The sequence below is a fragment of the Eurosta solidaginis genome, chromosome 3, assembly GCF_040869045.1.
Source record: "Eurosta solidaginis isolate ZX-2024a chromosome 3, ASM4086904v1, whole genome shotgun sequence".
Classification (NCBI taxonomy): Eukaryota; Metazoa; Arthropoda; class Insecta; order Diptera; family Tephritidae; genus Eurosta; species Eurosta solidaginis.
The window spans coordinates 197,874,837-197,888,380 of record NC_090321.1 but is presented as its reverse complement, the minus strand read 5'-3'; the positions used below and the strand labels follow the sequence as shown (position 1 = coordinate 197,888,380).

The 13,544-nt window shown below is 41.8% G+C and overlaps 1 protein-coding gene across 1 annotated transcript; it reads right to left on the bottom strand.

Annotated features, from left to right (window-relative positions):
- Positions 1-3,840: 3,840 nt before the first annotated feature.
- On the bottom strand, positions 3,841-12,642 carry CanB2 (Calcineurin B2). The gene is made up of 4 exons (XM_067774518.1): positions 12,313-12,642; positions 6,441-6,480; positions 6,059-6,357; positions 3,841-6,000 (listed from the first exon to the last, which is right to left on the bottom strand). The coding sequence occupies exons 1-4, from the start codon at positions 12,313-12,315 to the stop codon at positions 5,830-5,832; spliced, it is 513 nt and encodes a 170-aa protein (XP_067630619.1). The 5' UTR covers positions 12,316-12,642; the 3' UTR covers positions 3,841-5,829.
- Positions 12,643-13,544: the final 902 nt, after the last annotated feature.

Below are 13,544 nucleotides of genomic sequence, written 5' to 3'. Positions count from 1 at the left end.
ACAACAGTGCCAAATAGCACCCACAAAAAAAAACGAACAGGAACAAGCATTTTATCAGGTGAGCGTGGCTGTGTATGTGCGTGCTGCTACATATCCTACTTGTAGACCTGTACTATGTCGATAATTCTTTCCGACACAATGTGTTGTTGTTGTTGTTGTAGCAATGCTCGCCCCACCTAATAGGCGCGACCGATCACAAATTGTCATCAATATCCTCTAACGGGAGTCCAAGGAAACTTGCCGTTTCAACAGGGGTGGACCATAAGGAAAGGGGTGTTAGAGGCGTTGGTTCCACATTACAATTAAAGAGATGGTTGGTGTCATGTGGGGACACACTGCAAGCAGGGCATACATTTTGTATGTCGGGGTTGATTCTGGATAGGTAAGAGTTTAACCTGTTACAGTATCCAGAACGAAGTTGAGCAAGAGTGACACGCGTTTCCCTGGTGAGTATGCGTTCCTCTTCTGCGAGTTCTGGATATTTTTCTTCAAGTACTGGATTCACCGGGCAATTCCCGACATAAAGGTCCGACGCCTGTCTATGGAGTTCACCAAGGACCTGCTTGTGTTTTTCCGCTTCATACGGCTGGGTTCTCAGGTGCCGTATTTCCTCAAAATGCTTACGGAGATGACTCCTTAGGTCCCTAGGCGGTGCTGGTTCGTCAATCAGATGTCTGTTGGGATGCCCAGGTTTCTGGGTATTCAACAGAAACTGTTTGGTCAGCATCTCATTTCTCTCCCTGATGGGGGGTATTCTCGCCTCATTATGCAGATGGTGTTCTGGGGACATAAGAAGACAGCCCGTGGCGATTCTGAGAGCAGTATTTTGGCAGGCCTGTAGTTTCTTCCAGTGGGTGGTTTTTAGGCTTGGCGACCATATGGGTGACGCGTAGCACGTAATCGGCTGGCTAATTGCTTTGTATGTGGTCAAGAGCGTTTCTTTATCTTTTCCCCAGGTACTGCCAGCAAGGGATTTGAGGATTTTATTACGGCTCTGAATTCTTGGAACAATTGCGGTTGCGTGCGCACCAAAATGTAGATCCTGATCAAACGTCACACCCAAGATTTTGGGATGTAGGACAGTCGGTAGCGTAGTGCCATCGACGTGGATGTTCAATATGGTCGACATTTGGGGCGTCCATGTTGTAAATAAGGTCGCGGAAGATTTAGTCGGTGACAATGACAGGTTTCGCGAGGCGAAAAAACTGGAGAGATCAGGGAGATAGCCGTTTATTTTATTGCATAGCTCATCGATCTTTGGGCCTGGGCCTGTGGCCATTATTGTGCAGTCATCGGCGTAGGAAACGATTGTGACTCCTTCCGGTGGTGAAGGTAGCTTAGATATGTAGAAATTAAACAAAAGCGGGGATAGGACACCACCCTGTGGCACCCCTTGTTTAATTCTCCTTTGTTTTGATGTTTCGTTTCTGAATTGCCCCGATGCCTGCCGACCACCCAGATAATTTGCGGTCCACCTTTTAAGACATGGGGGAAGGGTAGACCCTTCCAGGTCTTCCAGTAACGAGCCATGGTTGACCGTATCAAAAGCTTTTGATAGGTCTAACGCTACGAGTACTGTTCTATGGTGGGGATATTGATTCAAACCGCAATTTATCTGGGTGCTAATGACATATAGCGCGGAGGTAGTGCTATGGAGTTTTCTGAAGCCATGCTGATGAGGGGCTAGCTGCAAATGTGCTTGGAAATGAGGGAGCAAAATGGCTTCAAGCGTCTTTGCCACTGGCGATAGGAGAGATATCGGACGATATGACTCACCTACGTTAGCTGGTTTCCCAGGCTTTAGTAGCGGGACCACCTTGGCATTTTCCATTTCACGGGTATGACAAAGGTGGAAAGAGACAGGTTGAAGACATGCGCTAAATATTTGAAACCCTCTTTCCCTAGGTTTTTAAGCATCGGCATGGCTATGCCATCTGGGCCCACTGCTTTGGATGGTTTAGCGCGACCAATGGCGTCCTCAACCTCTCTAGCGGTGATGGTAATTGGTGACGCGCTGAGTTTGTGTTTATGTGCACGTCTATTGGCTCTCCGTCTATCTTTGTCGACCGTAGGATGCATTATATATTGTCGGCAGAAAGCGCTCGCACATTTTTTCGCATCCGACAGTACCTTATCGCCAAAGGCGATGGAAACTTTGTCTTTGTGCTTAGTCGGATTCGATAGGGACTTTACGGTGGACCAAAGTTTACCTACACCGGTAGAGAGGTTACAACCTCTTAGGTGCTCTTCCCATTTCGCCCGCTTGTGTTCGTCCACAAGCAATCTGATGCGTTGGTTTATATCCCTTATTTGGGGGTCGCCTGGATCAAGCTGTCTTATAAGGTCGCGTTCCCTCGCTAAGCTCGCGGCCTCCGCCGGGAAGTGGGCCCAATTTCGGGAATTCTCCCGGCGGGAATGAAATGTGCCGAGGCGGATTCAATGACCTTACACAATGTGTTAACACTGCAAAGTGTGCCTGTGCTACCGTGTTAACACTCAAAAAATAGTGTCATTACCCACCACTACCTTGTATCGTTGCGCCATGATCCAGCGTCACGACGTGCATTGTGAATGATAAGTTATTATTAGTGTTATCGATGTTAATGGTCATTTGCCGGATGCACGGTACGTTTCGTTAACAAGCACCATTACGGTACTAGCCCGACCATCTCGCGAACGATTTTGTATGACCACACGGAACCTTCTCGGCCATCTCGGTAACGATTTGGTATGACCACATGAAGCAATGACATTGATAACACTCCCCAAAGCCTTCGGGAGCATCTTTATCCCTACAACAACCACATGAAACCTTCTAGCTCATACCGCCCTTCCTCACCCTAGATCAATAAGGGACTTGGGGTCGCCAGAGACTCGGCTGTTAAAGAAACAGGATTCGCCACGGGTAGGTGAGGTTGGCAATTGGGTTGGAGAAACTTTATACAACAACCCCTTGAAAGGGCGCATGTGGTTGATGTAATATTTGTGATTTTGTTGTTGATCACCATACCGGTGCTGGACCCACCCAGAGTAACTTTTCGTAAGTGCGTTCGAAGGCCAACACAACAGGGTAATTTTCGGAAGAAGTACCATCCGCTTTAATATTTTAGCGCAGTATAAGCATTGGAGTTCTCACAGGCCGGGCAATATATCTGTGCAGGGTTTTAGGTGATATAGGGATAGAAGGTAACGAAAAGGCCGATGAGTTGGCAAAGGATAATGCAGCACTCGATGAATTGTCGGTAGATATCCCAACCCGCTAAAGTGAAACAAGAAGGAGCCTGGAGTTACATATGATCTATCAAGCAGGAGAGGCTTGTACAGAAGCGTGGGGCTGAAAAATTTCTGAAATCATGTGCAAATCCTACGCTGTTAGAATTACCAAGTTGCTCATATCTCTAGAGAGAGAAGTCTTAAGCCATACAAACTGTACTCTGCCTTCTAGCGTCACATGCTTCTAGGACTTCAGTAACAGCAGATGTAGAAAGTGCGAGCTGCATGAAAAAACTATTAAACATGTTCTGTGTTCATGTCGACCGCTCGCGCAGTCAGGGTTCCAGCTATTAGGCACGGCAGAAAGGAAGGAGTTGTTTTAAAACATAAGTGCTAGTACTTAATTGGCGTTCTTCCGTTTGGTCGTCAAACAAATTCTGGTTACACTCGTGCTACATTCAATCTGTGTTACGTATTTATTGACCGACCAGCTCAACCTAATCTAACATTGGCACACATTCTTTTTTGGCATTGTTCTAGCAAGTAATGTTGTAAATTACCTATCAACGGATTCAAAGCCCCGTAGGTTTTGAGAAATTCGAACTGCGATATATTTAAAACTCCAAATACAATTCACAACATTTTTTAATGCATTTATTTTATTCAAAGATCCTTTAAGACAATTTTCGTTCCTTATCAAATTGCATTTACTTAATTGCTTATTTTTTTGGTATGAGTTTAAAAGATAACTGGTCCTTAAAATTTTAATTAACTTGCCAAATTTTTAAGTTAAAAAATGTCAAAATGTATCTCTTTAATTTGATTAGATAATGTATAAAGAAATCTTTAAAGCAAAGTATTATTTTTTCCACACCAAATAGTGAAAGGGACAGGAAGTTAGTTCATGGGGAGTATGGAAAGACAATTTGGATAATCAGATCAGCTTGGTTAACAAGTTAATTGCTTGCAAATTATATCTCTTTATTATAATTTTTACTTTTAGTCCCGGGTTTCCAGTGCGAGTTTAAACTCCAGTTAAAGTTGACCATAGAATATCCTTGTCACTTTGTTCGATAACATACATCCGGTTAACTTTAACTGGAGTTTAAAGTACAGTTCAAGTTGACTACAGTTTAAACCTGCTACATACAATCAAATAAAAAGTAAATAATTGATTCAAATCATAAGCAAAAAAAACTGTTTTAAAAATAAAAACAATCATTCAACACTTGTAAAAAAAATAAATTATGTGAAGTTTACAAAATAGCGGTAAGAAATTTTTCAAGAATAAAAAATATACATAAGTGATTATAGAAAACTTTACAATTTGTTACTAATAAATTTTAAGTGTGCGAGGTTTAAGAGATTTTTATAAATTTTAAAATTTTGAAAAAAGTTGGTAATTAGAAATACATACTTTTAATAAGCACTTATTTTAAATTTGCACACCTTCAAAGAGTTTTGATAATTTCCAAATCTCTAACAATTAAATTTAAGATTCGAGCACGTTTTGTATATAGTTTTAAAATACATAACAAAGGAACGGTACTTCGTTAAAATTCTTTATTATTTTCTATGCTATATCGATTCATTGATCTATTTATTCTGTCTAATTAACTTAATTTTGAATTTTTAATAAAAAATGTATTTTGCTAGCGTTAGTTAAAAAAACTGTTAATTTCAGCGTGAATCCGACACAAGTTTTGTATAAAATCCAAAAATAACTAAAGGCTTTGTGTATTTATATCGTTGGTCCAATGACAAAGTCACGAATGTGCATATGTGATGTGTTGAGAAAAACACGTAAGACATTGTTAAAAATAAAGATTTAATTAATAGAGATTTAATTTTGTATTTTTCAACCACTATTGGACCTTTTAATTCAGTCTAGGGTTGTCTCCGATTGAAAGGCATATTTACACAATTCACACAGATATTCAACTCTTTCGAATCGAAAATATACCGTAAATAAAAATTGATATGCCCAATGCAAATCAATAGTTGTTAGTTATCGTCATACTGAATTGAATAATAGCTTAATAATTTCAAGGGATAATGCTTTTTAAAATTGATAAGCTCCGTTTTTGCTCTTTCTAGATAAATTGTTTTTCGAGTTGACGTTCTTTAGATCGCAATGTGCAACCCGTGCAATATACCTAAATGATGGCGATAAATGTTGAACATTCTTAATCCTTGCTAAAACCTAATCTCCTTTATTAGTTTATATAATTTAATTTTTAATTAATTACGACCTGTTTTGGCAATCAAGTTACATAAAGGTTCGTATGTATTTTTTACTTATTATAAAATTTTTGCACCGTGCTAACTTTATTTTCATTCGAATCAGATTGTTACAATTATAGCGCCATTGTGGCTTTATATCCCTACATTTTCTTGAAACTTTAAAAAAATACAAGTTCAAATATTCAACAGGAAGAAAATATATGTATACATAACGTTAGTTGTATTTAAATAACAAAAAAGCAAACTGTAATGCCAGTTTTAAAGCTGAGTTATTAAATTAAATATTTAAAATATATATATATACATATACATATGTGCAATATATGCATGCATATCAAAGAGTAGTAATAATAAGCAACTTTGCAAACGATTTTAAACATCGACAACCATTTTTTTGTGTATATCCGTATTGCCGACCACCGAGCAAAATTCATCAAAAGATATTTTCCCATCCTCATCCTTATCAGCGAAACAAATAGTTTTATCCACTATTTGCTGAAGTTGTGTGTCCTTCAGATTATTTCCTACCATCATTTTCAAAACCTAAAATAAAAGAAATTGTTATAACGAGCGCATAAAATGTAAATTTCCATGCGGTTACCTGAAATAATTCACCATTCGATATATAACCATCATTATCCATATCGTAAATGCGGAAGGCGAAACGTAACTTTGACAATTTGTCACCTTTCACACTAAATTGTGATACACCCTGTATAAATTCTTTGAAATCAACTTCTCCATTGCCGTCTGCATCAAATATATCGATGACACGTTGCACCAATGGGTTTTGCTGCAGTTCAGGCAAAGACATAAATTCATCAACACTTAATGCACCCGAATTATCCAGATCGAGCTTGCGGAAGCGTTTGCCTAAACGTCGAATTTCATCGGCGTCAACTAGAAAATTCAAAGGTCGAAGTTAAGTTAAAGAAAGGATGTATTGCAAGCGTATAAAAAAATATTAAATATTTAATGCTTACAGTTGGAGCACATCTCCATCGGCAGAGAGGTTTCATTACCCTAAAGATAAAATTCAGTTCAAATCAGTCATAAATTTGAAAAAAATAGATTGTTACATAAATAAAAAATAAAATAAAATAAAATGGCTTAGGTAGCCGCTGCAGAAAAGGGGTACATTGCTTGGACAAGGTTGTTGTTGTTGTTGTTGTAGCAATGCTCGCCCCACCTAATAGGCGCGACCGATCACAAATTGTCATCAATATCCTCTAACGGGAGTCCAAGGAAACTTGCCGTTTCAACAGGGGTGGACCATAAGGAAAGGGGTGTTAGAGGCGTTGGTTCCACATTACAATTAAAGAGATGGTTGGTGTCATGTGGGGACACACTGCAAGCAGGGCATACATTTTGTATGTCGGGGTTGATTCTGGATAGGTAAGAGTTTAACCTGTTACAGTATCCAGAACGAAGTTGAGCAAGAGTGACACGCGTTTCCCTGGGGAGTATGCGTTCCTCTTCTGCGAGTTCTGGATATTTTTCTTCAAGTACTGGATTCACCGGGCAATTCCCGACATAAAGGTCCGACGCCTGTCTATGGAGTTCACCAAGGACCTGCTTGTGTTTTTCCGCTTCATACGGCTGGGTTCTCAGGTGCCGTATTTCCTCAAAATGCTTACGGAGATGACTCCTTAGGTCCCTAGGCGGTGCTGGTTCGTCAATCAGATGTCTGTTGGGATGCCCAGGTTTCTGGGTATTCAACAGAAACTGTTTGGTCAGCATCTCATTTCTCTCCCTGATGGGGAGTATTCTCGCCTCATTATGCAGATGGTGTTCTGGGGACATAAGAAGACAGCCCGTGGCGATTCTGAGAGCAGTATTTTGGCAGGCCTGTAGTTTCTTCCAGTGGGTGGTTTTTAGGCTTGGCGACCATATGGGTGACGCGTAGCACGTAATAGGCTGGCTAATTGCTTTGTATGTGGTCAAGAGCGTTTCTTTATCTTTTCCCCAGGTACTGCCAGCAAGGGATTTGAGGATTTTATTACGGTTCTGAATTCTTGGAACAATTGCGGTTGCGTGCGCACCAAAATGTAGATCCTGATCAAACGTCACACCCAAGATTTTGGGGTGTAGGACAGTCGGTAGCGTAGTGCCATCGACGTGGATGTTCAATATGGTCGACATTTGGGGCGTCCATGTTGTAAATAAGGTCGCGGAAGATTTAGTCGGTGACAATGACAGGTTTCGCGAGGCGAAAAAACTGGAGAGATCAGGGAGATAGCCGTTTATTTTATTGCATAGCTCATCGATCTTTGGGCCTGGGCCTGTGGCCATTATTGTGCAGTCATCGGCGTAGGAAACGATTGTGACTCCTTCCGGTGGTGAAGGTAGCTTAGATATGTAGAAATTAAACAAAAGCGGGGATAGGACACCACCCTGTGGCACCCCTTGTTTAATTCCCCTTTGTTTTGATGTTTCGTTTCTGAATTGCACCGATGCCTGCCGACCACTCAAATAATTTGCGGTCCACCTTTTAAGACATGGGGGAAGGGTGGACCCTTCCAGGTCTTGCAGTAACGAGCCATGGTTGACCGTATCAAAAGCTTTTGATAGGTCTAACGCTACGAGTACTGTTCTATGGTGGGGATATTGATTCAAACCGCAATTTATCTGGGTGCTAATGACATTTAGCGCGGAGGTAGTGCTATGGAGTTTTCTGAAGCCATGCTGATGAGGGGCTAGCTGCAAATGTGCTTGGAAATAAGGGAGCAAAATGGCTTCAAGCGTCTTTGCCACTGGCGATAGGAGAGATATCGGACGATATGACTCACCTACGTTAGCTGGTTTCCCAGGCTTTAGTAGCGGGACCACCTTGGCCATTTTCCATTTCTCGGGTATGACAAAGGTGGAAAGAGACAGGTTGAAGACATGCGCTAAGTATTTGAAACCCTCTTTCCCTAGGTTTTTAAGCATCGGCATGGCTATGCCGTCTGGGCCCACTGCTTTGGATGGTTTAGCGCGACCAATGGCGTCCTCAACCTCTCTAGCGGTGATGGTAATTGGTGACGCGCTGAGTTTGTGTTTATGTGCGTGTCTATTGGCTCTCCGTCTATCTCTGTCGACCGTAGGATGCATTATATATTGTCGGCAGAAAGCGCTCGCGCATTTTTTCGCATCCGACAGCACCTTATCGCCAAAGGCGATGGAAACTTTGTCTTTGTGCTTAGTCGGATTCGATATGGACTTTACGGTGGACCAAAGTTTACCTACACCGGTAGAGAGGTTACAACCTCTTAGGTGCTCTTCCCATTTCGCCCGCTTGTGTTCGTCCACAAGCAATCGGATGCGTTGGTTTATATCCTTTATTTGGGGGTCGCCTGGATCAAGCTGTCTTATAAGGTCGCGTTCCCTCGCTAAGCTCGCGGCCTCCGCCGGGAAGTGGGGCCGGATTTCGTGAATTCTCCCGACGGGAATGAAATGTGCCGAGGCGGATTCAATGACCTTACGGAAGGCACGCTCCCCTTGGCGGGCATCAGTCGGGATAGGGAGGGCAGCAAAGCTGCTGTCTGTTGCAGATTTATATTCTTCCCACTTTCCTTTTTTGAAGTTTATGAAAGTGCGTTTTTCGGTGACGATGAAGTCGGCAGTACGCTCGAACGAAATAAGTATGGGCAGGTGGTCGGATGCCAATGTTACCATCGGCTGCCAGTTGACGCAGTTTACGAGTTCTGCGCTCACGATTGAGATATCTGGCGAGCTATGACAGCTTCCTACCATACGTGTGGGGGCGTCTCCGTTTATTGTGCAGAACGTCGTTTCGTCTATTTGATCCGCCAACATCTCACCCCTACTGTCCGCCCGCAAGTTTGAATGCCATAGGTCGTGATGGGCATTGAAATCGCCTAAGATAATGCGATTGTTGCCAGTGAGTAAGGCCTCGATATTAGGGCGGTATCCACTGGGGCAACAGGTGACAGGAGGGATGTAGATGTTGAAGATTTCTAGATTTGCATCGCCTGACCGGACAGATAGGCCTTGACGTTCTAAGACATTGTCACTGCGGTCGATGCCAGGATCAAATATATGATATTGCACAGAGTGGTGTATAATAAACGCGAGGCCGCCTCCATTTCCGCTCTCGCGGTCTTTCCTGTGGACATTATAACCAGAGCAGGTCTGCAATGCAGATCTTGCTGTGAGTTTAGTCTCTTGAATCGCAGCAATGCGGATGTTGTGCCGCTTCATGAAATCGACTATCTCCGTAATCTTCCCAGTTAGTCCATTACAGTTGAACTGCAGAATTCTGAAGTGCATGAGGGGTGACGCCGCCACTCTAGGGGTAAGTGAGGGGTGACTACGCCTAGGTTGTGGAAGGCCAGGACGCAATTGCTGTTGTGGCCTTGGGACTGGGCGCCCTTGGACAAGCATTGGGGTACCCGGATGATTTGGGTTTGCGACCTGGCAACATGGCGCGATGAAACCCGTCGGGGGGTTGCCGTCGCGGAGACCAGAACATCTAAGAAAGTGGCACCACCCAAGGCAGGAGCTGCATTGAGCGGATGTCGCAAACCTATATATTCTGTGCTGGCAGACGGTGCAAACGGAGGCAGGGACTAAGAGTCTGTTTCCCTGACCTGCACGATTGCTGCCAGAAAAGAGGGGGGGGGGGGGGGGGGGGGGGGGAGAAGAAGACGGGGACAGGGGCTGATGCTCAGCATTGCTGCCAGCTCTACTACGAAGGTAGTAGTTATGAGTGGTATCAGCTGTTTGAGTTGTTGGCGCCGTGGGGCGCGAGCAGCAGCGGGTACTTGTTGTGGCTTGCTGAGCAGCGAAGCTGCTGGAAGGTAGTGGGGATACGCTTAGGCGTAGACTACGGGACGCCCTTGGGCGTGAGCAGCGAGGAGCCACAAAAGATTTATAAAAGTTACGTGGACGTCGGGTTTTGGGATCAAGCCCAGAACAACCTGTCCGATGCAACCATCCCTTGCACGAGACACACTGAACAGAGTATGACCGTCCTAAAAAGATTCTTTTCTGGCAAATGCAGCAAAACCATTTCTCATGACCGGGGTCAGGAGACGGACCCGGATTGGGTTCGATACCTTCCCGGAGTAAGAGAATATGTAGCAGTCCTGCTGCAAGGAGCTGCTGGGAGGATGACAATTTGTGGGAGGGACGAAACAAATTAAATGGGGTTGGACAAGGTCAATCAATATGGTGGGTATCGGCAATTAAACAATAAAAAACTGGGCATTTGCGAAAAGGCAATAACCTCAAGGGTGTCCACTCGTTTTTTATGAACATTTATGTATATATGTACATACATATATACCATAAACCGTTCATTAAGAAGTTTACTTCGCCAGGTAGAAAAAATGTTTTTTCCCCTAAAATAAATTGCGTACCTTTGCAAAATTTAATTTCAGGTAACATCAAAATACTTCAAAAGTTTTATTTTTATTCGGGATGGCGCTTGACCTTTGTAACGCGTGGACTAGATTAGGTTAAATTCGGTGTCAGCTGTCCAGTTAAATGATACTTTTATTCTGGTTGGTTGTGTTACCACATACTCTAACGGTGAAACTGGTTTCAGTTGTCAAGCGCATCTCTGCGTGGCAACGATAAAGCTACGAATGACGTAGACATCGGTTTTGGAAATTTCCTCCTGAGAGTCGAATACTTTCTAACCGTAATATTTACGCCTCGTTGTTGTTGTTGTTGTAGCGATAAAGACACACCACAAAGCTTTCTGGAGTGCTAACGATGTTCATAGGCCTTTGCCGGATATAGATCCAGTGTTCCGGTTCCGGTAACAAGTACCATTAGAATATAAGCAAGACCATATCGAGAACGTTTTAAAATGACCACATAGCATCTTCTAGGTCATCGCGTCTCCACAACCTAGTTACGTGAGAAAATATAAGGAGGTCAATTCATCTTTCTCGAGATAGTCGGGCTAGTAGCTCCATGGTACTTGTTACAAGAGTGTAGCGGATCTATACGTGAGAAAATATAACGAAGTCAATTCAAATCTTTCTCGAGATAATCTGGCTAGTAGCTTACTGGTACTTGTTACAAGTGTAACGGATGTAAATCTGGCATAGAACCATCAACACTCTTCTACAACAACATAACACTCCACATAACCTTAGAGTAGTCTTTATCGTTAAAACAACCGCAACAGCATCCTATTAGGCCGCATCACATGGACTCCCATTTAGCAGTGCCCTGTTAAAAATTAACACTCCAATAACCATGGATGGATAAGCTTTTGTAAATCCTATTAGTTCCCCGAGCGTCTATCGAAAGGCATGAAAGACCTCCATACGGTGGTTTCAGCCGAGTCGTTGCTTAGCTGATTCGAGGACCAACCGTCCAGAAACATAGAGCAAGTGGAGTATTAAAGGCTTCACTGGCAGACGTGCTCAGTATGTCAGTGCTTGCTCTAGCGAAGATATCAGTCTGACAGTTGCCAGAGATATATTTATGGCCTCGTAGCTACATTTAAGATTAGGTGAAAATGAACGGTTTAATGTACAAGCCATGTTTGTTTATTTCGTTCGTACTTGCGCTTTACAAATACCTAATGATGTGGCTTTCTATTGCTTAGCCTGGTGAGGCCTCGTAGTGTTGATTGGCAAATGTCCAAAAGGACCTAATACAAAAAAATTTCTTAAATAATTGCCAATTCTTGCAGGAGGATTTCTTAAACGAATAAAGTGATGGTGAATTGTATCCTTAAAAAAATGTCCCAATCCTCTTGTAATCATCATATGTAGTAGGCATGTGCACTTGCGTATGTATTGAAAGATACATTTGTACATAAAATGCAAGTAAGGTAAAAATAGATAAACGCCTTATGATAAATACAATATAAACGGAAATTAAATAATTTACCATTTCTTAGATGCTTTATGTTGTACCACGCAAAGGATATAACAAGATTTGTTGCTAAAATTTATTATTTTTTTCTGCTACTTTGGATGTTGATTATTTTCTGGGTTTTAGTTTCGCCTTTGTGCCTTACAGTTTTTTAAGTTCTTATGTTCACCAGCAAACTTTTGTTGCTATTTTATGTGCCAAAACTTTATTTATAACTTCAGCATATAGATTATAGAAATTATGGATAAATTCTAACTGTAATGTGTTAAAACTTATACACTTTCTGCTATTAACATTAACAAATTCACAAGTTTTCTTGCTCAATAGGAAGATACACACACAACAGTAATGCCAGACTCTCAAATTTTTCCCATATGGAAGTTTAACCCCAATGCGACCATATTTTTTTCAAAATTTAATGGCCGCGTCAGAATGAACTTTTTCATGCTTTTGATTTCATCCCAGTTTTATACACGCTAATACGACAAGATGCACACGAGGCGTAGCTTCATAGACGTGTACAAGATATGATATGTTGCTACGATTTCTCTACACCTCAATATCTGCATACGGGGCTAATTTTGAACGTCGCTACAAAAAGCAAACAATTATTTAAAAAAATAAAAAATTTACTAATGCTTACTTAGGCTCTTTTGACCATTAGCGTTTGGTGCAAATAAAAACAAACTTATTTCACCATTCCAACCCGACGTTTCGCTAGTCTCTCTAACTTTTTCAAGGGCGATCTGTGTATTTTAATAACAAAAAGCAATGCATTAATATAAAAACAGAAAAGGCATAAGTGCGTAACATTTCAATATTAGTAATCACAGTATTACATACAAACAAATATCACAAAACAAGAGGCAAAAACACTTCGAATAATATAACACGATTTATATAGAAAACTCACATAATTGGACTATTTAAACAAATTTGTTAGAACTAAAAATATTTTCGGTACCATTCCATAGTGGTATCATTGTCATACTAAAACGAATTAATGTTAGAGACAGAGGGTGTAGGCAGCAGCAACGTCATCTGTATCTTCCTTTTTGTTTATTGTCTTGTCTCTTCTTTGCAATATTCGCAGGCTTTCTAATGTGTACCTGGCTTTTCCTTGTTTATTTTTGTCTATGATTCTTGTGTTTTGTAGATCAGCTGCATGCCCAGTTTGCGTTGTGTGTTGACATAATGCTGTGCTTTGTTTTTTCTTTCGTATATCTGCTTCATGTTCTGCGAGCCGA

Coding starts and splice junctions, on each gene's coding strand:
- CanB2 (XM_067774518.1), bottom strand. Junction 6,358..6,440: donor GATGGAGATGTGCTCCAACT/GTAAGCATTAAA, acceptor TGAATTTTCTAG/TTGACGCCGATGAAATTCGA. Junction 6,001..6,058: donor CGAATGGTGAATTATTTCAG/GTAACCGCATGG, acceptor CTTTTATTTTAG/GTTTTGAAAATGATGGTAGG.